General features: G+C 40.5%; 1 protein-coding gene across 1 annotated transcript in view; it reads left to right on the top strand.

Moving 5' to 3' along the window:
- DISC1 (DISC1 scaffold protein) overlaps positions 1–27,686 on the top strand; it is a 352,017-nt gene that overhangs the window by 253,114 nt on the left and 71,217 nt on the right. Inside the window, 1 exon segment of the mRNA XM_065588994.1 lies at positions 13,221–13,281. Coding sequence (XP_065445066.1) covers positions 13,221–13,281 — 61 coding nt within the window.

Raw genomic sequence — 27,686 nt, forward strand, 5'->3', positions numbered from 1 at the left:
TAGAGGAGGTTCCATGTGGTCTGGGAAGGAAGGGGTTTTATTCCTGATATTTCCTAATTCCAAAAGCAAAGGGTGATGAGTCTCAGATGAATTTTAGACCTGTGTCAATTCAACAAATTCTTAAAAAGGATAAAATTTTGCACCCTAGCTTCTATTATCCTTTCCCTGGATCCTGAGGACTGGTATGCCGCCCTTGACTTAAAAGATTCCTACTTCCATTTGGCAATCAATCAAGCTCACAGGAAGTACCTCCGATTTCTAGTAAAGCAAAATCGTTACCAGGTCACCCTACTACCTTTTGGCCTGTCAGCAACTTGCAGGGTCTTTATCACCGCCATGCCAGTAGTAGCTACATTCCTCCAAAGATTAGGAGTGTAGGTTTACCCCTGCCAGATGACTGGCTTGTCAAGGGCCAGTCCAAATGTCAAGTTTAGAGCCCTGATCCAATCAACGTTCAATGCTCTGGGACTGTTAATCAACACAGAAAAATCTCTCTTCTCCCTGGTCCAGAAGATAGAGTTTACAGGGGCTATACTGGACTCAACTGACGCCAAGGCCTTTCTTCTGGACTCCAGGTTCTAGGCAATTCGGTCAATTGTCAGAGGTTTGAAGGCTTTCCCAGTCACAATTGCATGAAATTGTTCACCTCTCTTGCACCTACATGGTTCAATATGGCAGACTGTGACTTGGAACTCTGCAGGGCTGACTGGCATCAATCTACTTGCCAAGCTGTCATCAATTGGACTCCATGGCAAGAGTGCCGTCCCATGTCCTCACCTCCCTAGATTGGTGGAGAGATCCAGCTAATGTATGTGTAAGCATTTGCTCACCTACAGCCTACTCTCATGCTAGTGACAGATGCTTCGGCCCTGGGCTGGGGAGCCCACCTCAGTTCTCTACAGATGCAGAGTGTATGGTTTTCAGAGAACTTAGCTTTACACATCGATGTCAGGGAACTGAAAGCTGTCAGACTGACATGCCAGGTATTTCTATTGCAGATCAGGAGAAGCAGGCTGTTGGTACTCACAGACAACACAGCACCAATGGTTTACCTCTACAAGCAGTGAGAAGTCCACTCTTCTCACTCTGCCAAGAAACGACTCTACTACGGGAGCTCTGTATTGCCAACACAGTAGATCTAGAAGTATCGTACCTGCCAGGCAAGCGTAATGACCTAGTAGACTACCTGAGCAGATCATTTGAGTCACCATGACTGGTCTCTTTACTCTGATGTGGCCAGATACATCTTCCAGCTTAGGGGTTTCCCCAAGTAGACCTATTTGCAACATGATCCAACAGAAAGTGTCAGCACAGATTCCAGGACAGACACCTTTTATTGATGTGGTCAGGCATGCTCCTCTATGCTTTTGTACCACTCCCGTCCATTCACAGGGTATAGCTAAAAATAGGATGGGACCAGGCCGGAGTCATACTTCTAACCCTAGCATGGGCCCATCAGCACTGGTTCTGCACTCTCCTGGCACTGTCAGTGAAACTTCCAATTTCACTTCTGCTGGACTGAGGCCTAATCACCCAGGGATCACAACTGCATTCTCCACCCAAGCCTACAATCCCTTCATTTAACTGTGTGGATGCTCCATGTCTAGACACTAGAGAAAAGGCTTGCCCGAAAGGCATTCAAGAGATCCTGCTAAATAGTAGAAAGCCTTCTACAAAAGCACTTGCCTTGCTAAATGGAGACATTTTTCCAACTGATCCCAGGCAGTATGGTATACCACCAACCAGTTCTTCAGTTCAAGTACTTATTATACCTGAAGCACCAAGGTTTGGTGGTTAGTTCTATTAAAGTACATCTGGCTGCTGTTTGTGTTGCATCATAAAGTGGACAATTGCTCTTTGTCCAATGATATATCCACAAAGTTTTTAAAGGGCTTAGTCAAATTATACCCTCAAGTGCAGGACCTGTTCTCCCGGGATCTAAACTTAATATTGTCAAGACTTATGTGTCCCCTGTCTGAACTGTTGGCTACCTGCCCTCTGCTGCTTCTGTCAGTGAAGGTGACATTCCTGGTGGCCATTACCTCAGCCAGAAGAGAAAGAGAGTTGCTGGCATTAATGTCGGGGCCACCATATATAATCTCTTTTCAGGACAAGATTTGCCTGCGCCCTCATCTGAAATTCCTCCCATAGGAGGTTTCCTCGTTACATCAAACAGCTAATTTATTTGCCTGTTTTGTGTCCAGAACCACATACGAGCAGGGAGGAAGAGCGTTTGCATACCTTGAATGTCAGAAGAGCCTGGGCATTTTACATAGATAGAACCACATACTTTTGTAAATCTTCCCAGCTGTTCATAGCAGTGGCTGACAGAGTAAAATGTCAATCAGCGTCCACCCAGAGAATTTCTTCCTGGATTGCATCCTGCATATGCATGTGCTATAATTTGGCTAATGTTGGTCCACATGACAGTCACAGTTCATTCAATGAGTTTACAGTTGGCCTCGGCAGCCTTTCTGGCATAAGTTCCAAATGCAGACATTTGTAGAGTGGTAACATGGTCCTCCGTACATGTTTGCCTCCCACTTTGCTGTGACTCAAGACTCCAAAGACAATGCTAGAGAAGGTCAACTTGTTCTCCAAACGTTATTGAAGTAGACCCCGATCCTGCCTCCTGTTCTGTGGCCTGTGAGTCACCAAGAGTGGAATGCACATGTGCAATCATTCAAAGAAGGAAAAAAGGCTACTAACCTGTTCCATAACTGTTCTTCAAGATTTGTTTCACATGTCCATTCCATGACTCGCCCTCCTACGCCTCTACATTAGAGTTATGGCAAGAAGAAACTGAGCGGGGGTGGTCAGGGCAGCTCTTCCTTTTATACCTGCAAGCAGTGATACGCAGGAGCAGAGGGTGTTTGAGCCACCCAATGGGTACCACTGAGGGAAAAGTTTCTGACGGGCATACACTGGGCACACAGACACCAAGAGGGGAATGAACATGTGCAATGCATCTTGAAGAACAACAGTTACAGACCAGGGTTGGTATCTGTTTTTTTCACTCAGTTGTAATGAGTGATCTAATGGCCCCATATTCACCCTTCTCTACACTTTTGTTTGGTGCTATGTGCTGATTGCCTGCTATTTTCTCCCCAGAAGTGGCTGCATTTCCATGGTGGTGAATATCTGTAGTTTGAGGACCACTTTTGGATCCTTTGGAAAGAATACCACTGTAAAATTGTAAATCATTGTTGTTTGCAGTTGTGTGTAAGTGTTGGCACAGGAATTTATTGCCTTAATTGATATTTCAAGGTGGTTGTTGTCTGCAGTGCTGAATGTTTTTTTTCCCTCATAGCTATGTGACAATATTCTACTTTCATATTACTTCTAACCTTCTCTGAAGGCAAGCCTACACTACAAAATTAAGTGGACTTAAGTTACATTAACATACAGCCATTACAGTAATTAAATTAATTTTTCATATCCACACTAATCTCCTTCTGTCAGTGGTGCACATCCTCACCAGGAGTGCTTCCATCGATTTAACTGACAGTGGGGTCAGTGTGGGGCCATCCCCATTGTTGGAGCCCCCACTCTTATCCCTGGGGGGGCAGGGCTCCGGGCTGTCAGCTGACAGGGCTGACAGCCAGAACAGTCAACACAGTGTCTACATCGATCTAAGTGCTATGCCTTTTGTGGAGTTGGAATTATTAGGACGGTGTAGTGGGCTATTTACATCGTCAGGAGGAACATTACAGAGTTAGGTCGATGTAAGCTGCCTTAAGTCGGCCTAAATCTGTAGTGCAGAACAGGCCTAAGTGATTCTGGTCCTCTTTCCTTGCTTTAAAATAACCTGAAGGACCAATGTCTTAGCCACCATGTACTGTACTGAAGTGAAGACAAATGCTTGTCGTAGTCCTTTGTCACTTTCCAGAGTGACATCCTTTCTTTGCCACATTTTGGTCTTCACCACTTTCCAGAGCTCTTACTCTTGTTCAGGGCCATCCCTAGATATTGTAGTGCCCTATGCAGCCCCCAGGCCTCCGCAGGGCAGGGGGGAGCTGCAGGAGCGCCGCCAGCTTTTCTGCCGCCCTAGGCGGCAGAAGGTCCCGCCCCAAAAGGCCCCCCCCACAGAGGCGGCGGAAGGTCCCGCTGCTGAAATACCACCGCGGTAGCCTCCCCCCAAATTGTAGCATCCTAGGTGACCATCTAGATCGCCTAATAGGTTGTGCCAGCCCTGGGGAGCTGTGCCCAAGGTCTGTGGGGGGCAGGAGCTGGCTTGCGGGGCAGGGGAAAAACCGCCCCCCAGCATGAGACAGCGGGTCACTCCACTTCCTGCCGCCCAGTGAGTGGAGGGCACGCCCGACACCTGCTGCAGTCCCCCGGAACATAGCTCCGGAAGGGGTGGAGTGGGAGTGGGGCTGGGGCAGAGCAGGGGTGGAGTGGGGGCAGAGCAGGGGTGGGAAGAGGCGGGGCTGGGGCGGAGCAGGGACGGGGGTTATGGGGAAGGGGGTGGAGTGGGTGCGGGGGCAGCTTTCCTGGCCGGCTCAGCCGGCTGGAGAATCACACAGCTGTGTAGGGCACCAGGAAATTTGGGAACATTTTGGTGCCCCAAATTTCCTGGTGCCCTATGCAGCTGCGTAGTTTGCGTATGGGTAAGGGCAGCCCTGCTCTTGCGCTTGTTTTCTCCCTTGTCTCTTTCAGTAACCAGAATCTATGGCTGTTGGGAACCAATTCCACTCACATCTTCTTGGCTGTGTGCCTACGCAGTGTTTGTGTTCCATAAATGAGTCTGAAATGTACAGAGACCTTCTGCACCAGTAATCACGTTTGGTGTAGCACAAAATTACATTTTGTCCTTTTGGCTGAAGAGGAGCCTCTCTGTGTAGCTGGATTCTGCCCAGATTGTACAGCCAGACTTCCCCACACGCTGAGCAGCTGCACAACTAATAAGAGAAAAGAGACTTTCAGCAGCAGCATTATGGCTGGCATAAAATTCTGAGCCTTTTCTCGTTTTGGAGAATTTCTAAAGAGACTGTTTCTGACTGTGACTTGTATTTAAAAGCTGATATGGGGCCACTCATTTTAAGTGGTGTGGTCTTCAATTTAAGGGCTAAAACCACACACTCTCTCTCTCTCTCTCTCTCTCTGTTTCTGGCTTAGTTGCAGAACCACAATGAGAAGAAATCAGCATAGGCCACCATGTGTTTCAGTAACCTTTGGCAGACATACAGTATTTAGCTAGTACCTAATGTAATGATTCCTCAGCTGTGGTCTTATGACCACTAGCAATCCACAGAGACCAGGTTGGTCATATGTGGTCATATGGTGCAGACAGTCATTGGTTTCCAGCTGCTTAAAGAGGTGTCCAGGCTCTCCATTGCAAAGAACAGCTTGTAGCACTGTAAAATCAGCTGGAAAGGAGGAGCAGCCAACATTGCTGGATCTATTGAGGAGCTGTTGTTAGTAAGAGGAGGAAAAGAAATTGGGGTCACAGGTAGGATGAGAGCTGCTAACTACTAGTGGGAGAGAAATGTCCAGGGTAAGAGGGATGAGGTTTTCAGCAGTGTTTCCAGCAGAACAGGTGAAGAAGATCAGAGGGCTGCAAGGAAAACCAGGTAACAGGGAAGCAGGGAGGGGGACCAAATGGCAGAGAAGCTTATGCAGGTTGAGCAAGGGGAGAGAAAGGAACAGAGTGGGAGGGTAAAATGAAATGGAAAACAAAAGGAGGCCATGATTAAGGTTTTCAAGAAGGGCAAACCACTTAGACTATAAATGTCTATAAAACCACTATAAATGTTCTTCTAATATTGTGTGTAACCGAGGGCTGTAGTTGCTGCAGAGAAGTTATAAGACAGCAAAATGGATTGGGGAATTGGGAGGGGAGGTGGCTCACATGATCACAAACGAGATGGGTGGTCATGAGACAATCACTCTGTTAAGCTGTGTTTACCCCATGAGAAAGTTTGAAAACCCCTGCCCTAGGAAATCTATTCAGAGCTTTTTTTGGCATTTGTTCCTAGAGCAATACAGTATGGGGCTCTAATATGTCAGGATATTGAAGCTAAACAATGTATAGAAAGGGTTTGGATTTCATGAGATACTTTAACTCCTTAATTCTACTGATAAGAGTTTTTTAAAAAGTTAACTTTTCCAGAGGACAGTTGCTTTGTATTTCTAACAGAGATGGACCAGAGTCACATAGTTTTGATCTAGATTTGGAGTTGAATTTACATTTCTCCAAAGGCACTCCAATAGACGGCAGAGAGGGCACATTTCAGATCTGGGTCCAGATTCAAACTTCCTCCTGGTGGTGGGCCCCAAATGGATTTGCTGAGCGGTGTTAAAATATAAACAAACAAACATACAATAACCTATGCTCAACAAGTCCACCTACTCTACATATGATTATCAGAGAGACAGCTTGCCTAGTCGATAGGGCACTGGGAGTTAGGAGATCTGACCTGATCTGCTGTGTGACTCTGGGCAAGTCACTTCATCTTTCTGTGATCTTTTAACCCTCTCACTCTGTGTGTGTGTGTGTGTGTGTGTGTGTGTGTGTGTGTGTGTGTGTGTGTGATGTCTATTAAAATCATCAGCTTTTCAGGACAGCAACTGTCTCTTCTTATGTGTTTGTTCAATGCCTCACATAGTGGAGCCCCAGTTTTGTTTGGAGCCTTTAGTTACTATTGGAATGCTAATAATGTTTATAATGGCTTAGTTTAGAAGTCCTAAATTTATGTTAATACATAGTCAGTAATGAAACTTAACTTTAACAACATTGACCTATTTGGTTTTTAAAGTTATATTATTTACTAAAATTATGTTGAGGGTAATTTCCCTCCCCCCAAATGCTATGTGAGGAGCTACCATATGTTTAGTTTGCTAGATTTACAGAACTCTAAACGAAGCTTAAAATCCATATGGAGCTATGGTAATTCCATTCAATTTGAGCAATTTAATCATCACTGAACTTGAAAGGTCACTTGTCTTTTTAGATGAAAAGTACCATGTACAGTGCAGTAAGTTCAGCAGGCAATTTCTGGGAACATCTGTTTCAAGTGTCTCTTTTTATGTAGAATGTTTTATATCCCTACTTCCCACTCCTAAACCTTTTATGCCATATTCTGAACAGAACACGATCTTTCTTATGGTAGGCGGCGGGGCTGAGAACACCACCTATTATTTAGGTTGCCCAACACGCCCCATTGTAAGACCCTGGTTTCGGTTGCTCAGAACTTTGCCAAAATGTAACCATTTGGGCTGAAAATTTTCATGCGAAGTGTCTGCCTTGGTCTGAATTGTTTTGGAAAAATTCAGCCAAAACAGTTAAGGAACTTGGGGAAGGAAGAATTGAGACTAGCTGGGTGAGGAGACTGGGGCTGGCATGAGACACCTGAGGAATGGAGAGTGAGACCAGCTAGGTTAGGAGAATGGGACTGGGATGACGAGCCACCAGTGGGGAAGAGACATGACCAGGACAAGAACAAGTTGGTGGGGATGGGGCAGAAGGGTCTGTGCCCTCTAACACACACACCCTTCCAGAGCCTTCAGTGGAACCCATGATTCCCGAGTCTCACAATTCCTCTGCTGTCAGCAAATATCTGTGAAAACCACTGGCAAAGTATATGTCCCATCCCTCTCTAGTGCTGGGCCACAAAGAGAATAATAACCTGCTGCTGCTATCAGTTATTCCATTAGCTCAAATGGCAGAGGTCTGTGTCATGGATCAAAAGGTTCCAACCATGCTGATGATCCACGTGGGTGTCAATCGGATACCATATGATAGATTTTTTGGGGAAATTACACACCAATAACTATAGTAAAAGAATGTTAAGGTTGCAAGGTCAAGCACTCAAAAGTTAGGAAATACAAGAATTAAGGCTTTCTTTGCAACCTTAACTTGGCCTCCTTATTTGTATGCAGTATGGCAGTCTTGAATCACATGATCGCATACTATTTTTTTCCCCACAGGATCCCGTCTCATTCAATGGACAGGCTAGACCTGCTTTGGGGGTGAATCAGTGTTTTGTAATGTAGAGGTCTGTGCAAACTTGTCACATTAAAACTAGGCAAACTTGCCTGGTTGTAGGTTTCAATGGAAGCTCAAAACTCATCAAGCTTCACCAAAACTTGAAGTCTTGGGCCAGCTTGCTGCCAGATAGGGAGCCTGGAGAGAGAGAGCAAGAGACTGACTTGCCACCAAAAGCTTAGAGAATGCTTTTTACCCTTTTTTAACCCAGAGGAACTCATACCCCTTCCTCCAACTGAGCAGGCACCAGATCCCTTAGGCATCTTCTGAGAGGACCCCATGGGGGTACTGCCCTCCTCACCCACACTGTGCTCAGAGGGTGGTTAGATTTCACATTCTGCCTTTCTGTATGTTCAGGGTGTCTCGCTCTCTTATACAGGGAGTGTTGGTAGGCTTGCTGTATCCAACCTAAATCCATAGGAAACATCTTAAGGAGGGTGAGCTGCTTGTGCTCCTCTTCCCTGTCCCCCTTCCATTCAGCAGCAACGAAAGAAGGTAATGCTTCTCCAGTTCTGCAGCTTCCACTTTAACAGAGCTTCATAATGTTCTGTGTCTGAGATGTTGGAGAAGGCACTCAGTGAAATCTCTATTACCATGGTGCATTCTGATATGTGACAAATTCAGAATATGGTAAAGGCTAATAGCCATGGTAATCCAAGAACCATAGAGGTATTTCCTGGTCCTGCTGCTGAATGGACAGGTGAGCTAGAGCAAAGTAAAAAATCCCACTTTCCTGAAGAAGTTTGATTTAGGGAGGAATGAGACAACCAGTAGTCCCTATAAATGTAATGGGGGAATGAGCTAGTTAACCACTCCCAGAAAATCCATTCATTTCCTAGTAATTTGTTATTTTGACTTTTTAACACATTTTTGTACAGTTTTTAGAGGGGAAAGTTAAGGTTGGTTGTGAGGTGTAAAATGGTTGAGTTGAGAGTACAGGAAAGATTATATGGTAGTGGAGATTTCTCAGCCTAGATCCCTTGACTATAATTTCCAAACATCAGGAATTGCCATACTGGTTCAAAGCGGTGGTCCATCTAAGGCAGTGTCCTGTCACCAACAGTGGCCAGTGCCAGATGCTTCAGAGGAAGAAAACCTGCAATATGCAATTTTGAAATAATCTGTCCCAAGTTGAAGTTTCTTTTAAAATCCCATCAAGTAAGATTGACTTACACCTTGAAACCTAAGGATTTAAAGCCCTTCCAAACATCTGTTTGTTTTCTTTTTAACTCTTATTATTATTATTATTACTGGAAAATAACCTTTAAGCCTGGAAAGAAAGAGAGCCTTTCTGGAATATTTTCTCTGTTCTGTGTAATTCACCATTTTCCTTTCTTAATTCTTGCCTTTTCCAGAGGGGGTTCTCCTTCTACTAATGTTTCCCATAGAAATGCACTGGTTAGACTCAGTGCTTCTTCCCAAAAGAACATGCTCTGTGGATTTTCCCTCCTTTGTCCATGGGGTGCAAAATTGCTTGCTGCTTTGCGATCCAAAATCTTGCTACTGTTATTGTGGCTTGATAAATCAGTTTGACATACATTCTGAGGAGTTGAAATGTAGTCTCTTGAAATTTGACTGGCTTTTCAAGTTAACCTTCAAATACAGTGAAGCTTTGCCAGTTTTCAGAATATGACTTCACACATTTCATTCAGCAGACCTTCCTCTATAATAGAAAAGATCAAATACTTTCAGCTAATCGTGTGCTTCTTTGTTTTTTAAAAATTCCTTTTTACATTTTAAAAGCCAAATCCTGCTATGCTTACTTAACATGTACTGTAATTCTGTTCTCTGTGTCATCCAGGTAGGTCCATTGAAATAAATGCACTTACTTCAGACTTACCCCAGTATAACTGAGAACTGAATTTTACCCTCAGACCTTTGCCAAACAAAATTCTCAGTAAAGTCAGTGGGAGTTTTGCTTAAGTTGGCCCAAAAAACCCTTGGGAAGGAATGTAATGCTTATGAAAGGGAGAGACTAATTGTATGGGCTTGCACCACATAGTGCAGGCAAGGCTCTTCACATTCTGTTCTTACCTGCAAACCCCAGTACTATTTCAATCCTAGATTTAGAATATGGATTATTCCTAACTGTGCCAAAATGAATGTTTCCATTATTTTACTGGCAGATGTTGTATGGTGGTTAAAAAGGAGAATGGCGGTATATCATTGAGAATCAGCTGTGCCTGACCTTGATTGTTTGTAAGACTGGACTCAGGCTGTCAGGCCCCAGGAGGAAGAAGAAAATGTGATATAGACAGAACAAAAATGCTGAATCATTTTTCTCCAGATTAAGCTTCTATGGGAAAATCCTATTTCTGGTCTCAGCAAATACACTGGGGTCTATTCTTCTATGAAGATTTACAATATTTGTCCCCTTAATTGGCAATAACAGCGAAGTACATCAATCCCCAGAGCACTGGTGGAAAATTTTTGCTTTAATTTGAAAATAAACCTTTTTACATGTTCATGCAGTACACAGTCTCATAAATTATTTTCTCTGACACTATCAAGCACTTTCTGAGCTACATTTAAGAGACTCATGCATAGCTTTTGGCTTAAGTTTTCTTGCACTAAATGGTGATGACTGGTTTTTATTAAATTAAAACAAAATCTAGAAATCTGCTGCTTGTCCTGTATTTCCAATGGATGGTCCAACGGTCTGAAATATTCATGTACTTGTCCTGGTGCTTCTTGAAATTCATTATCAGGAAAGTAACACAAATAGAATTTTTAAGTAGTTTTTTTTAAAAAAAAAAAAAAGCCCTCCAGGTCACAACCCTTTCAATTACATGCACAAGAAAGCAAGGAGGCAACACTAGTCTGCTGTGAGAGGAGAGAGCCACAGAAAGTTTGCGTTTTTCTTAATTTAGTTAAAACATTTGGCAGAGGTGTACGTGGTGTAGCGATGTGAGGATATTTTCAAAAGAGTGTTAGCATTTAACTGGCCTACTTTGGACTAGTGGTGTTCTCTTGTGTGTTACTTTTTGTCATTGAATAATGCTGATTTACTAAGCTGTGTGCTTCAAGGGCATTGTAAAATAACAGGTAGGGGCAGGACTGAATTGTGAAAGCGAGAATTACTGTATCAGATCATGTCCAATTAAAATATGACAAGCACAGCAGGAGAAATTGGAAGTAGGGTTTATCTTTCATGTAAGAGAGGAAGTCACTATATCAGTTAGAGAAACAAAGTGAGTGTGAAACAGATTCTCCACCCTTTCTCATCCCTCTCCAAAAATTAATATCTATTGACATTTATATCGGGAAGAAGTTGTACTATCTCATGTTCAAGGGTATAATGGCAATTGAACGAAGAGCATTGCAGCTATACACATTAAAGCTATTCTTTCTCAAAGTACGTGTCAAACCGTAAGTCAAAACATTTGTAACTGACAGATAAAAATAGTTTGAAAAATTAGGTTTTCTTTTAGCTAAAACTGTGGTATGTGATTAAAGGAAGGCTTACAGTCTTGCAAGGTCTCTTGGGCTTCGCAGATAGACCTTTCAGGAAAAATAGGAATTAAAAGTATTTAAAAAACTAGATGCTTTTTACAAGTTTTGTAGTATAGTACAGTGTTACCTAATATAACAAGTTTTGATATAAAATTCTCTTTATTATGAAGTAGAGAAACTGCATTGGCCTTCCTCACCATTGCAATCCTTTATATAATCTATTTGTATAACATTCATTAGCACTTTGCTTACAGAGATGCAGAACTGTAAATATAAATAGATGCAATTCTTTACATGTAGACGTTTTTGGTCCTGGATCATAGCATGTTGTTGTGTTGTATAGCACCTCTTGAAGGTGACTTTGAATTGACAATGCTACGGAGAGCAACGTGAGGCTTTGCAAGAGTATCATCTATAGAAACAATCATATCTGATTGGCTGAGCAAAGTGAGACCTTTCACTCAACTTTATGGAATTTCTCTGCTTGTCTGCCTGTTTGGTTGTAACACGATAATTTTTGAACACCACATCTGATCAATTCCCAAAATTCAGGGAATCTTCTAGGTATCAGTGGGCACAACTCAACTGATTTTGGGGGAAATTGGAAAACTGGAAGGAAAAAATGGGGTGGGGGGATGACACAGCTCCTGGTATCTGTTTGTCACACCCATCATCTTTACATATGTCTGTAATTGTCTATCAATTACGGAACTTGTTGATGGCAGCTGTTAACACCTTCCAGCCTAACAATACCCACCCCCTTTCAGCTCTGTCTGTCCTTCCAATGAACCTTGAAATTTTGCCTCCTCCACCCCCCTCCCAGTGACTTCTCTCTGAGACAGAAAGAAAATAAATAATTTAACAGATTACAAATTGTTGGGTAGATGAAGGGATGTAAGGAGCCCCTGGTGTGTGCAATGAGTTTGGCCTACAGAAGCAACAAACTGTACAACCCTGTAGTGTATTTGGAGGAATAGTCTATCAAGAGTTGATATCGTTTACATTATCAGTTTAAGAAGTTAAATATTCCCATCTGACCTAGAGACAGTAACTTTGCTTAGAGACAAAAATGAAGAACTATCTTTGCCACAGTATGGAAATGTTGATCCATAGGATGCTTCTGTTCTTCAAGAAAGGACTTATAATCTCTTTCACATCTTGTCCAGGTTGGGGCATATGAATATTCAAAAAAGGACATTTTTAGTGCAGTGCATTAGAAATTTGCATAACATTCATTGAAATTAAGGCTAAAAATATTCCTTCCTTCATGTGGAATAAATGACATGCAGCAAACTCTTCAGATGTGAAGTCACTAGGAGATAGGTGGACATATGTATATCCTTACACATATTTGGTAATGTCCAGGTCCCACTGTCTACAGGAGCTAGTCCGTGTTTTTTTGTGTAATGAGAAGAATCTACCTGTGCCCTCTTTCTTCTCTCCCCACCATCTGCACTACACAGTTGAGGGCAGAATTTAGCAATAATAATAAATTAAACACATTAATTTAATATGTGCTTTAGACTTTAAGGTAGGGATAAACATTCAGATCCTAATTTTAATATGAAAAAAATAGTAGAATTCACCTTCAAACTGATACATATATAATATAGTGTGTAAGGGATGGGATGTAAAAAAATAATAAAAAACCAAGGGACATTTTTCACTAATAAATCTATGTATTTTACCTTTTCATCTTGATTCCTTAGTAAATAATAGGAGTAGACAAGTTAAAATTAAATAGCTACAGCACTCCCTAACTTTGACTTTTATTTTGCAGAGACAAACGTGAAGGAAGATGCTGTGAAATTCATGGAGATGCTGGATGATAAACTACATAGGTAAGGATGGCATGGTGGAAACCTTTAAAAAAAAATCTAAAATGTTACTTTATAAATGTAACTGTTGCTTTAGAGTGTTGGTGAACACTTTGGAATATATTTTTTTAAAAATAGCAAAAATCAGAATTTAGAAAGGAATAGTTCAAAGGGAATTTTTGTTATTAATCTTTCATCCCATCATCCTGAAAAGCGTAACAAAATCTTATTTAAAAAAAAATATACAAAGGCTTGGAAGTACCATAAGTTTCTACAAATTCATGGCCCTGCTGCAGCTGCTTTGCACTAGTCTGCCAGTGTAAAGTGGCCATATAGATCCGTTGATTTCCCTTGTGTAAGGGTATTCTTCAGGGGCATAGACAGGTCATATACCACGTCAGCCTACCTCTGACATAGTGGGTATGACAAGACAGAAGGGGGCATAGTCAGGATATCACTGCATCCACCTCAGCACAAGTGATTCGAATGATCACAAGGCTGTTCTATTTTATGTTGTAGACCAGCCCAGTAGCCAGCAGTTCTGGGTTGTGGGGAGCAGCACAGCATTGATTTAAAACCACCCCCCCCCAGCAGTTGTACACAAAAGCACAAATTAGCTGGGCCAGATGATTTCTCCCATGAACTGTGTGCTCTTATGTATTAAGTAATGATCTACTTAATTTTGAATAGTTCTGAAAAATATAATGAAATCTTTCTTTCCTCTCTAGCCCCCACAAACTAATAGAAACCAAAACAACAATATAGCTGTTTTAAGTATATAACCCTACTCCGAATACATATTTTTTAAACTAGTGCAAAGATTAATATTTAATTCTCTTGCTATGTGAAGAACTCTTGTGCCTCCCTCAAGGGTTGCCTTGCCTTTCCATAGCTTATCACCAGGTGCTGTGTTGCTGTTGTAATGGAACCAGCTGTTAGAATGGACTTTGTTTTAAAGAGGTATTTACATTTTTAAAAGTCTGGCTACAGTCTGTATTATTGATTTGTGTAAAAATCTCCTTTGTACTGCTGGGTTGGAATAGAGAACGGTACTTCTACCCATGCAGTATTTACCATAATGGCTGAGGGAAGACTCCAAGTTTTTAGACCTGTTCATATGTGCTTTTGAATACTAAATATTTAGTAGGTTGTAGGTTCCATATTTAGCACTAAATCAAAACCATAGTGCAAAATCTTGTTTGTTTAAATTTTCATCAAGAATACAAATTCCAAAGAATATGGTGTAGCAACACAGTTATGTTTCTGGGTTTCGTAGGTTTATAGCAACACAACAGATCCCTCAACAAACAAAATCATCTTCTCTTTAACAGTTAACCACAGGGAAAGTCAGAGAAATGTCATTTGCGTTTTCTTTTGAGGGAATTTTCTGGTTGTGGGCAGACAATTGTGCTGCTAGCTTTGTAGTTAAGTATTCAATTGCTTTAAAGAAATTAAATATTGCATTTGGGTTGTTGGGTTGTCTTATCAACTCAAAACTTTTTTTCTGCATTAATGTTGTTCTAATCCTAGGAATTTTTTCGGTGTGTTTTGTATATGCTGTGTGCTGTTAATGGGTTTTGAAAGAGTATGTGGCATGTGTCTCTCACTCACCCCCTTCTCCCAGTACTCATATTTCTGAGAGTGAAATTTGTGCTGGACTTAGCGATGCCATCATGCTGGTATTCATCCTGTTTCGGTGAAGTGTGTCATTTCTGGGAAAGGATTGAAAGTTAAACCCTCCTGTGGCACTATACTATATATTGGAAGCCCATGCTGTCAAGTCATTTCTTTATCAACAAGGGGTGAACATTTCAAACTGGTTCTAACAGACTTCAGCAATATACTGTGTTGTAATGCAACATGTTCGAATTGTATTGATAGGTTGCATTCCGTAGTACCATATAGACTTTACTATGTCTGTTTCAATCTTTGTTTTCTACTGAAACTACACTATAGGTCTTAATGTGTTATTAGTTAGAGGTTACTGTCATCAGGTTTTACTGAGAATAAATACATGTAGTTGAAGTTCTACAAGTACATTCCTGCAGTCATATTAGTTCATTTGTCATGCATCTTTGACTGTTACCCCAGCCCGCTCTCACTCTCCATCTCCCTGGGACTTAGTCTAACATTGCAGACACTTGAGCATCTTCAAACAGCTATCATTTAAAAAAAATTTATCTGTCAGAAAAACAGGTTCTCCCAAATATGGAATCTCTCCCCCACACCTCTCCCCCTAAAAAAACCCAACCCTATTTCTATCCAAGTCCCAAGATGGGCAAGATTCAGTCCTGCACTAGTGGTAGCTTTTCTGTACATATAAATGTCACAGTTCTAAAAATCTCCTATCTCAAGGAACTGCAGGTCTAGAAATGGGAGCTTTATTCATTGGAAAGAGGAGATTCCTAACTTTTCAATGGTAACAGCACCGACTTCTAAACGTAGATGGGCCTCAGATATCATCTCTCTCAAATCGTGATATGTTTAGGTATACAAAAATATTTTAGGTCTTTTTGGAAAGTTTCTAAGACTCTCTGAGCCCTGCACAAGTTGGACTTATGGTAACTAAGGCATCTGATTTTATAGGGAGAGGGATAAAAAAAAATCTACTTTTTGGAAATGCACTAAAACTTTCCTAAAACAGCTTTTCTATAACTTGTGACATATACAGAGTATATGAAGTATGATATAATGGTTTTATCAGGACTTGCTTAGGATGATGTGCAAAGCTCACTTTCAGCTTTACTGTTTGCGATTAATATGACTCTGCCAAACTCATGACAAAAAAAACTTTTATTCCGCAATATATCATCATGTTTTGTATCTCAACCTCCTCCGCCCCCCAAAAAAAGCATATTTCTCCTACTTTCTTATGTCTACAGTGAGTTGTTCCTTCTCTCTGTTACTAGGGGGCAGTTCAGATTTGCCACTCTTAAGCAGAGAGCTAAGATCCTTGCACTGTATTAATCAACAGAATTGTATCTCCTCAAGAAGTAACCAGGATGTTTCTGTCCTCCCTTTTACCAGAGTAAAAGAGTACATTAATATTAAAATGGATACATTGAATTCATAGGAGGATTTCCCTTCAGCCTCAGTGCAGGTGCAGTTTTCAACAGTGGCAGAGCCCATCCCCAGAAGGGTTGCCAAAGTTAAAAGATCTAACAGCACATCAGAAAATTTATTCATTTTAGCACACTCCTCCAACCATGAACTGTGAAACTGTTTGTTTTGTGTCCAAAAGGAAGTATCTCCTGAAATTCAAGGTACTACTCAGTGCTCACCAGAAGAAGTGAGGGCCTCTTGAAGAGAAACAGAGAACTTACCAGCTCCTTCCTGTCATCAAGGCTACCAGGTCCCTGCTGAACACAGGGTGTTTTCTGATTAGGAAAAAGAGGTGTGATCTTACCTCATTGTATCCAACATATGGTAACAAACACTAGGTAAAATCCTAGTGAAGTCAAGACAGTTTTTAGCTTTCAGATGTGTTAGCAGGTCAAGATAAAGACTATGAGGGAGCCTACTGTTTACCTGAACCTCATGTTAAAATTGCAACTGCCTTGTCTTATCTAGTGTTAGTTACCATGTTTTTCCTAGCATAGACCATGCCTAAGAGGGCCTCTGCACCTGCCAAAAGCAATGAGGTTTAGTTATGTTCAGTGGTAATCCTTAGCTGACTGTCTTAGGTGGAGTTCATTTTCTTATGTGTGAATGCCTAGCATATCAAGGGATCGAAGAACATCACAGCAGATGTGACTTATCAGATGCTACCTTAACCTATGTGAATGGAATTTGCACAAGTTCACATTCCTCCTTCTTTCTTTCAAGTGGGAAGTATCAGTGGAGGAGCTATTCATGTCCAGAATGAATGCAATGTCTTCCCTTCTTGTTTGACAGATAAAAGATGATTGTGCGCTATGATAGCTGTGGGCACTGTGCCATACTTATGACCTGCGGGTTTGCTTTATACAGTAAAAGCTGTATTATCTGGCCCTGTACCAACTGGAAAACTCTATAAACCAGCATTTCTAATCTTCATAGGAAGTCCGGTTCATAGACCGGTTGATGCAGGGCTGGCAGGCTCCCTACTTGGCGCTGCGTGGCTCCCTGGAAGCGGCGACATGTCCCTGCTGCTCCTAGATGGAAGAACAGCCATGAGGGGCTCAGAGTGCAGGAGGGGGTGCGGGGCTGGGGGCTGTGGTGCAGGAGGGGGTGCAGGGCGTTGGCTCTGGGAGGGAGTTTGAGTGCGGAAGGGGATTGGAGCTCAGGAGGGGTTTTGGGGTGCCAGATCCAGGGCACCTCACCTCAGGCGGCTCCGCAAGCGGCGACCTGTCCCTGCTGCTCCAAGACGGAGGCATAGCTAGGTAGCTCTGTGCACTGCCTCTGCCTGCAGGCACTGTCCACGCAGCTCCCATTGTCCACAGTTCAAATAAACTAAGTTTTTTGGCTGAAAATCTTTATTCAGTTGGTATTCATAAGAACATAAGAATGGCCGTATTGGGTCAGACCAAAGGTCCATCTAGCCCAGTATCCTGTCTACCGACAGTTCCAGGTGCCCCAGAGGGAGTAAACCTAACAGGTAATGATGAAGTGATCTCTCTCCTGCCATCCATCTCCACCCTCTGACAAACAGAGGCTAGGGACACCATTCCTTACCCATCGTGGCTAAAAGCCATTAATGAATTTATCCAGTTCTCTTTTAAACACTGTTATAGGCCTACCCTTCACAACCTCCTCAGGCAGGGAGTGCCACAAGTTGACTGTGCGCTGTGTGAAGAAGAACTTCCTTTTATTTTTTTTAAACCTGTTGCCCATTCATTTCATTTGGTGGCCCCTAGTTCTTGTATTATGGGAATAAGTAAATAACTTTTCCTTATCTACTTTCTCCACATCACTCATGATTTTATATACCTCTATCATATCCCCCCTTAGTCTCCTCTTTTCCAAGCTGAAAAGTCCTAGCCTCTTTAATCTCTCCTCATAACGGGACCCGTTCCAAGCCCCTAATCATTTTAGTTGCCCTTCTCTGAACCTTTTCTAGTGCCAGTATATCTTTTTTGAGATGAGGAGACCACATCTGTACGCAGTATTCAAGATATGAGTGTACCATCGATTTATATAAGGGCAATAATATATTCTCCGTCTTATTCTCTATCCCCTTTTTAATGATTCCTAACATCCTGTTTGCTTTTTTGACTGCCTCTGCACACTGCATGGACATCTTCAGAGAACTATCCACAATGACTCCAAGAACTTTTTCCTGATTTGTTGTAGCTAAATTAGCCCCCATCGTATTGTATGTATAGTTGGGGTTATTTTTTCCAATGTGCATTACTTTACATTTATCCACATTAAATTTCATTTGCCATTTTGTTGCCCAATCACTTAGTTTTGTGAGATCTTTTTGAAGTTCTTCACAGTCTGCTTTGATCTTAACTATCTTGAGCAGTTTAGTATCATCTGCAAACTTTGCCACCTCACTTTTTACCCCTTTCTCCAGATCATTTATGAATAAGTTGAATAGGATTGGTCCTGGGACTGACCCTTGGGGGACACCACTAGTTACCCCTCTCCATTCTGAGAATTTACCATTTATTTCCTACCCTTTGTTCCCTGTCTTTTAACCAGTTCTCAATTCATGAAAGGACCTTCCCTTTTATCCCATGACAACTTAATTTACATAAGAGCCTTTGGTGAGGGACCTTGTCAAAGGCTTTCTGGAAATCTAAGTTCACTATGTCCACTGGATCCCCCTTGTCCACATGTTTGTTGACCCCTTCAAAGAACTCTAATAGATTAGTAAGACACGATTTCCCTTTACAGAAACCATGTTGACTTTTGCCCAACAATTTATGTTCTCCTATGTGTCTGACAATTTTATTCTTCTGACATTAGACTTACTGGTTTGTAATTGCCAGGATCACCTCTAGAGCCCTTTTTAAATATTGGCGTTACATTAGCTATCCTCCAGTCATTGGGTACAGAAGCCGATTTAAAGGACAGGTTACAAACCTTAGTTAATAGTCCGCAACTTCACATTTGAGTTCTTTCAGAACTCTTGGGTGAATGCCATCTGGTCCCGGTGACTTGTTAAGGTTAAGTTTATCAATTAATTCCAAAACCTCCTCTAGTGACACTTCAATCTGTGACAGTTCCTCAGATTTGTCACCTACAAAAGCTGGCTCAGGTTTGGGAATCTCCCTAACATCCTCAGCCATGAAGACTGAAGCAAAGAATCCATTTAGTTTCTCCGCAATGACTTTATCGTCTTTAAGCGCTCCTTTTTTATCTCGATCATCCAGGGGCCTCACTGGTTGTTTAGCAGGCTTCCTGCTTCTGATGTACCTAAAAAACATTTTATTACCTTTTGAGTTTTTGGCTAGCCATTCTTTAAACTCCTCTTTGGCTTTTCTTATTACATTTTTACACTTAATTTGGCAGTGTTTATGCTCCTTTCTATTTACCTCCCTGAACCATTGTTCTCTCACAGAAACATGGACTATCTAGATAAAAGTATTGTCGTATCCACATTAGTTAAGATGTCTTTAATTATAGCCTTAATGATTTTATTCTTTGAAGGACTAGGAAGTCCTACTAATTATGGATATAAGCATATGTCCCAAGTCCCTTCATGGAAAAAGCCTTCCTTAGACTGAGGCTCCAAGATAGAAAAGAAGTTACACACAAATATTGCAGGGTTATTAGAGCAGTAAATTTCTGGCCATTATTTACAAACCTGGGGGCCTAAAGTTAGTCTCCTAAATCCATATTTAGGCACCTAAATTAAAGTGGCCTGATTTTTAGAGGTGTAGAGCACCCATAAATCCTTCTGAAATCAATAGAAACTGTACTTTTGAAAATCAAGCCTCTGTTATTTAGGTCCCTAAAAATGGGAGTCTAACTCTAGGCACCCCGATTTTCAAATTTTGGCCTTCCTTTTTTAGGCATGCAGAGAGAGTCACTCCTCTTCAGCTGGGTTAAAAAGAACCTACCTTCTATCAAAGTTCATTCAGACTGCTTGATTGGGAGAAACTTCCTTCCAGGTGTAAGAGGCCTAAAATGTATATCTCCACACAAAAATTTTCATTAACTTTGAGCTAAGGTTGCTAGATTATCTATCCTACCAATGCAAGCCATAAACAAGAAGGAAATAAGCACTAACATATTCAGCATCCCATCTTTGTCTCATTCATTAGTTCCCCTTCTTAGCCTCAACCTCAGCTACCTCCCTTCCACTGCAAGCAGCACAAGATATTATAAAACATATGTGTGCAATGGTTGGAGTTTGTGGCTGACAATTAGAAGACCCTGAAGAACTTTGCGAAACAAAGTAGAATTTCAAAAAGTGAACATTTAAAAATGTTTTCTCTATAAAAGTTAGAAAATATCTCACTAAAAAAATTACATAGAAAATTTAATTAGCCTATGAAGAGTCATGCCAAATTGTAAACTAAATTAAATAATTAAAATATGAAACATGGATTTGATTGCTGCTTTAAGTGAAAATCTCAACACAGCCTTTACTGTGGAGTCACTTCTGATGCTTCTATGAGTCAAATGTCAAGTAAACTCTATTTAAATAATTTTAAAATGTGACTTTTCATGCTAATGAAAGCCAAGTATCATTAAAAGGTGCAAGCTGTTTATAAGAGTCAGGGTGAGAAAACAATAAGGTTTATTTTTAAAAGTTCCATTAAAGCTGAAAATCTCTAGATATCTGTTCATTTGTTTCAAACATTTATAATGAGTCTTCAGTGGTGTCCATAAAAAAATATTTGGAATGTACCAGCTCTTATGATACATGAGAGCAGCTTCTAACATCCCTGTCAGTCACCGATAACCTATAGAACCTCAAACCATTACGCAAATTGAGCAAATATGTCAGAATCAGCCCAAGAATGTCGTTGTCTTGGTCTGTGGGTTGCAAGCCATAAGTTCTGCCACATGACAACAAGGTTTTATGGCATACTTAAACATTTTTTGGATGGCACTGTATTTTAACACGAGTCTTTCCTTATCTACAGTCTATTATTAATGATAGATTTACTGTGCAGGAGCATCTACCAAGAGAAAATATATCTTGATGGAGCAAGTCGGAAAGCAAATAGAAAGTCAAGATAACCCAAAAATCGTAATACCATCACTTATCCTTTCCAACACATTCAGAATGTGAGAACCAGAAATATCATGGAAAAATTAAACATAGTATCAGCACAAACCCCAGTAACCAGCTCCATTATTAATTAAATAACTAGACTTTTTTAAGGTATGTTGTCAAAGTTGTCTGCTATACTTTACGTCACCTATCCTACAAGTTGTTCTGCATTAGCAGACTCCTACCATCTGAAGCCCTGTTCAAGGTCAGAGGGACTCTGCTCAGACACAGGGTCCATGTGTAACAACCTGAAGTATCAGAGCCTAAATTGGTAAGAGCATAAACCTGTAGACTTCAGGCATTTTGTTAAAAAAGCACCTCTTATTTAGGTGCCTAAATATGGGAGCCTAACTCTAGGCATCCAGATTTTCAAATTTTGGTCTTGCTTTTTTAAACATGCGGAGTCATTCCTCTTCAGCTGGGTTAAAAAGAACTTGCCTTCTATCAAAGTGGGTTTTCATGCACAAACTTCTTATATATATAGTGGATGAGATTTCCCTCCCATTATGGCTTCTGTATGCTGCTGCACACAAAGCCCCATAGCTTGCTGGTGGAGGATTCCCTTGGTGGAGACACTGCATTGACCAGGTGTAGGTTGACCAAAATAAGTCCCCTCACAAGTCCCAAAGTGGGGGCCATTCTGGGGAGCACAGGATGGGCTGCAGTAATGTAGAATAATCCCCAGCCTGCCTAAATAATGTGGGGGGCTGTTTCAGCCTCTTGAGTAGTTCAGATTTGGAAGTGTGCTAATGTGACTTGAAGCTACCTTTGCCCTCCCTTCCCCAATGCTGTGAGTTGTATGCTGTACTTCCAAGAGACTCAGCACAAAATCTCATCCATTGTTTCTAAATACACTAATTTTGATTCACTTAACAGTTCTGCTGCAGTAAAGGTAAATGCAGGTTAGACAAAATATTATACCTTACTAGTGACACATTTTGCTCTTTTTTTCCCTCCCAGCCACCCTTAGTCATACAACAGCTGTGAGAACATTAGTTACAAAATAGTGAATAGATACTTTATATGCTGTGATACATGCCAAGATGTCGTATGGCCTACCTGCTGAAGGCCTACCTACCTAACTCCCTTATCACAACTGCCTGAGGCAGGAAACAATTTTTTTTGTAACAGTTGATGTAAAGATGACATTTCTTAAGCTGAGTGAACGTAATGTGATTGTACAGTACTCCAAGCCTCAAAAGATTATTGTGACTTCCATTCATCATAGAAATAGGGCCTTTTTCTAATTCTCAGATAAAAAATTGTAAAATTATTTTTGGAGAATAGCATTTTTAAAGGATAACTGGTGACAATTACAGAAAGCAGTTTTACTGAGTTTTCTTTCTTTCTTCTGCAAATGGCATAATAAATTAATATGACTGCTAGTAAGCTAAAATATTGCAGGGAATATGTTTTGCCATTGATGATTGGTAATGATGCAGCACCCTGTAACCTTGCAAATGCAACACAACCTTTCTCCTTTAAGTGATTCTCCATTGCTATTTGTCTTGCTTTATTTCCATTTAGCCAGTGGTGGATTTACGTGAAACAAACCGTACGGTGGCATGGGGCCCCAACGACAGGGGGCCCCAAAATGCAGCCCAAATCTGACAAATGACTGAATTTAATAAGCGTTGCAAGTTGCGAAGCGGTTCAGGCTTTCTGCATTCTGCGAACGTATTCTGCAAACTGTCCTCTAAACGTGTTTTTTTGAAGTAGTCTAGCAAAGAATTTTGCTTCATCATTTTTTTGCTGTCTTGGCAATAGCATAACAGCAACTAAGAGAAATCATCATTTGCCAATCAGTCTGTCTGCTTGACCAATTATCCAGTTGAACAAAAGCACCCTCCCCCACACTTTGCAACAGTGCTCATGATTTGTCACTAGTATGTAATGGTTTGAAATCCCATTTTTACAGAGCCTGCTAAAAACACAGGATTAACCGTGTTAAACCTAATTGGGTGGTCCACGGCCCACCTATGGGTATGCCCCTACTCTTTCAGACATTTTTAATCTGCCTAAAATCAAGGTCAGTTTTTTAGCAATAATGAAGCAACACTTGAGTCTGGCAGTCAAAAACACAAAAAAATGAAGGTGAGGCAAGAAGACGAAGCTAAGCAAAAAGGCAGTTTGTCATCTTATTTTAAAAAGCTTGAAGTATTGAATAGTGGACATTCATCAAAAAATATGGGCGAGGAAACAGAATTATCTGATCACTTGCCGAGTTGTGGGGATATCACAATGACTGCAGAAGTTGAATAAGTGACAATGAACTACAAAATATTGGCAATTTTGTCGAAGTAAGGGAAGAAACCTACCCTGAAGACATTGCATTATGGCAAAAATCTGTTTAATTGGATATGATAGAATATTTCTTAGTCAATAAATCGAAAAATATAGGCAATATGGAAAATTTGAGAAGAGTATGAGGTTGCAGGACGAAAGCAATTTAGAGGTCTTCATGAGTGCGATTTTCTGAGGATGAAGAAAAATTGGATGACAGAAATGAGAATTTGGTTGATTTTTTTCATAAACCACTAAGGCAGTCTACTATTATGTTTGAAAATTATTCCCTGACCATAGTAAAGGAAAACAAACATTAGTCAATGGGCACTCTAATTGGAGAAATGTTGCAAGACATATTGCTGATCATGAAACTTCCAAACCTCATATTAATGCTATGTGTAAGTTCGTTCAAAGGTGTAAATTATCTGGAAGAATTGATTCTGTGTTATTGGCTCAGTTTGAAAAGGAGTGTTCTTATTGGAGGAAAGTGCTGAGACGTGTTGTTGCCACAGTCAAACTGCTGTCTTCTTTGGAAAAAGAACAGGAGTACTTGTGGCACCTTAGAGACTAACAAATTTATTAGAGCATAAGCTTTCTATAAATTTGTTAGTCTCTAAGGTGCCACAAGTACTCCTGTTCTTTTTGCGGATACAGACTAACACGGCTGCTACTCTGAAACCTGTCTTCTTTGGGACTACCTCTAAGAGGACATGATGAGTCATCATTGTCAAATCGAAAAGGTAATTTTTAACCTGCCTTGAATATCTTAGTGAATTTGGTGATTTTCTCAAAGAACATTTGAAAAATCATCAGTATTGTGGCTCACGGAAGACCAACTTTTTAATGTACCAAACCTACCATGAATTCATCACTATAATGGCAAGCGGCTCAGAAACCAATCCACTGATGAAGTAAAGGATGCCAAGTACTATTCCATAATAGTTGATTCAACACCATATGTGAGTCACATAGACCAATTAACATTAATTTTAAGATATGTGACCGGCAATGGTGAAGTTATAGATCGATTTCTTTGTTTTGTCTTGCTAAAATCCCACACTTTTGAATGTCTAGAGATATTGTTTTGGAAATCATTGCAAATTTAGGTTTGGATATCAAAAATTGTCATGGGCAGAGCATTGATAATGCCGCAAATATGGCAGGAAAATATTCATTTCTATAGGCAAGACTGAACAATGCAAGCCCCTCTGCTTTACTCATACCATGTTCCAGCCATTCCTTAAATTTAATCTGCAATGCTGCAGCCGAATCCTGTGAGGGAGCTACACATTTTTTTGGCTTCATTCAAAACGTATATGCCTTTTTTTCGGTTTCCACGCATTGGTGGAGTATGCTACAATCATGCTTGGAGCAGGCAAATGAAAAACATTTGACAGTCAAAAGAATTTGTAACATTAGGTGGTCTGCTCGTGCAGATGCTGTTTTGGCTTTGAAAATGAGTTGCTATGATATAAAGAAAACCTTATTAGACATAACCACATCAAATTCTGAAAAACTGAGTGTGAAAACTGAAGCAAAATCCTTAGCAGAAAAGTTTGAAAAGTATGATATTGCTGTTTTTACTTTTTTGTGGAACCATTTACTTCAAAGAATTAGCAAATCACTGCAAAAGGTTGATACACACTTATTGAATGCTGCACAATTGTTAGCCTCAGTTAAAAGTTTTGTCATGGAAGTTTGAAATGACTATAGCTCGGTGGAAGCAGAGGCACTAACATTAACAGAAAATATAGGTTCCTCTGATATATCTGATGAGAAGCGTAAAAAAAGCAGGAAGTTAATTTTCAATGAAACTAGAGAGAATGAAATCAATTTAAAAGAGAAAGAGACGATCATTGTTGAGACTGTCCATATTATTTGTGACACAATAATAGTGCAATTGCAGAGTAGAAGTGAATCTCTAAAAAAAACTTATGCTTTATTTTGCATGTTTTTTGACAGAAGTATGGACGAAAATGCTAAAAGTCACTACAGTAAGAAATTAAGTGAATTCTACTGAGAGGACATAGACACAAATCTTTTTGAAGATAAAATTAATGAAAGGTTTCACTTGATCAAAAATGATGAGATCTGTGCTTCGAGATTACCAGTTGATTTGTATAGACTTGTACGTGATGGTTTGCAGGCAACCTTTCCAAATGTGGAAACCATTCTGAAAATATTTTTAACAATACCTGTCATAAATGTTTCTGGTGAACATTCTTTTTCTGTATTGAAACAAGTTACAAATTATTTGCGAAATACGATGAGTCAGGAACATTTGACAAGTTCGGCAATATTGACAATTGAAAGTGCCTCTTTACAAAATATTACTTACGATGACTTGGCATTTTTTCTTTACAAAATTATCTGAATAATTTTTTTTTCAAATTGAATAAGTTTCTTCAGAGGAAGTTAACTTTTATTTTTCCATTCATGCATCATCTATACTTTTTATTTTTACACATTTTTCACGTTAGCGTAATGCAAATACAAGCTTTCATCTAGACCAGAAGTTCTCAAACTGTGGTCCGAGACCTCCATTCAGGTGGACCGAGGAAAGGTTAAGGTTTTTTTTATAAAGCGCTCTTATCCAAAGCACTTTACAATAGTTAGCTAACGATACAAACAACATTTGGAAAGATCATTAATTGGTCCGCCGAAACCCTCAGCAATTTTCAAGTGGTCTGTGGGGAAAAAAGTTAGACTACAAAAATAATCAAGATACCTCACTTTATTTTCATTAACTTCCTATTACTTATAATATAGGAGGTGGATGAAGAAAAAAAGAATGAAAAATGGGGGAGATAAGAGAGAATGTTCTTTTTCTTGGCTGGGTCCCAAGGGGGGGCCCCCTCAAAAATGAAGCTGCACACAGGGACCCACTAACTCTAAATCCAGCAGTGTTTGTTTTATCTTAATAGTGGCTTTTGTCAACTCCTGGACACAGTACAGGTAATGATAGCAGTCTTACTTTGGTGCAAGGCTGTGCTCATTTGTCTAGCTGCTTGCTTAATGGAGCATGAAGAGTGTGTTGTTAGGATAACCTGCACTCATATTTACTAAAGGAGCAACAGTCTAACACAGAGCATGTTTCACCTGATCGTATATATCTGCAAGTGATTAGTTATACTTTAAGATGTTCACTCTCCCTCCCTGTCCCTTTTCAGTGATCCTTCTCACAAAGGTCTCCTAAGACAGGAGGTACAATCCCTTCTAACCCTAGGGGACATTGAACCTGTTCCACCAAACTTTGTAGAGAGAGGATTTTATTCCTGATACTTCATCATTCCCAAGAAAAGTGGAGGATGGAGACCAATACCTCATGATCTGAATTTGACTAGTTCAGAACAAATTTGGCTATAGCCTAGCTGTTCAGACTATCAGCGCTTAGTCATTTTTACATAATGTACATGATCAATACAGGGGGGATGGCAGTGCAGTGTTAGGCTTGCTGAAATAAAAAAAAAACACTGGAGTAGTTACAGGCCTCAACTCTAATTCTGATGAGTGTTTAAGGGACTTTACAAAATCAAATATAAATGGGAGTGTTTTCATGACTATAATTGATAGAAACCGTTTGGGGGATTTAAAATGGTTCCTTATAAGGTTGGAAACAGAAACTTACAACAGTTTTCTGCTAATGCATGAAAACCAGAAAGTGACACGGAGTATAAGCTGAATAGTCTACTTTCACTATGCAAGCTGAATAAATAAAAATAACCACACTTGCATAAATGGGTAAATGAGGCTAAGATTTTCACACCTAGGTGCCTAAAGATAGGCTATTAAGCCCATATTTAGACACACAAATAAATTGCCTGAATTTAAAAAGTGCTGACATTCCAGTAACTCCTGTTGACTTGAATGGGAGTTAAGGTGTTTGTCTTCATCTGTTACAAGGGACTGGATTGGGCTCTCCTGTAGAAAAATCCATGACAAGAGCAGGAAAATATAAAATTCCCCTCACTGAGTTCCCAATATATCATAT

The sequence above is a fragment of the Chrysemys picta genome, chromosome 3 (assembly GCF_011386835.1).
Source record: "Chrysemys picta bellii isolate R12L10 chromosome 3, ASM1138683v2, whole genome shotgun sequence".
NCBI classification, from domain to species: Eukaryota; Metazoa; Chordata; order Testudines; family Emydidae; genus Chrysemys; species Chrysemys picta.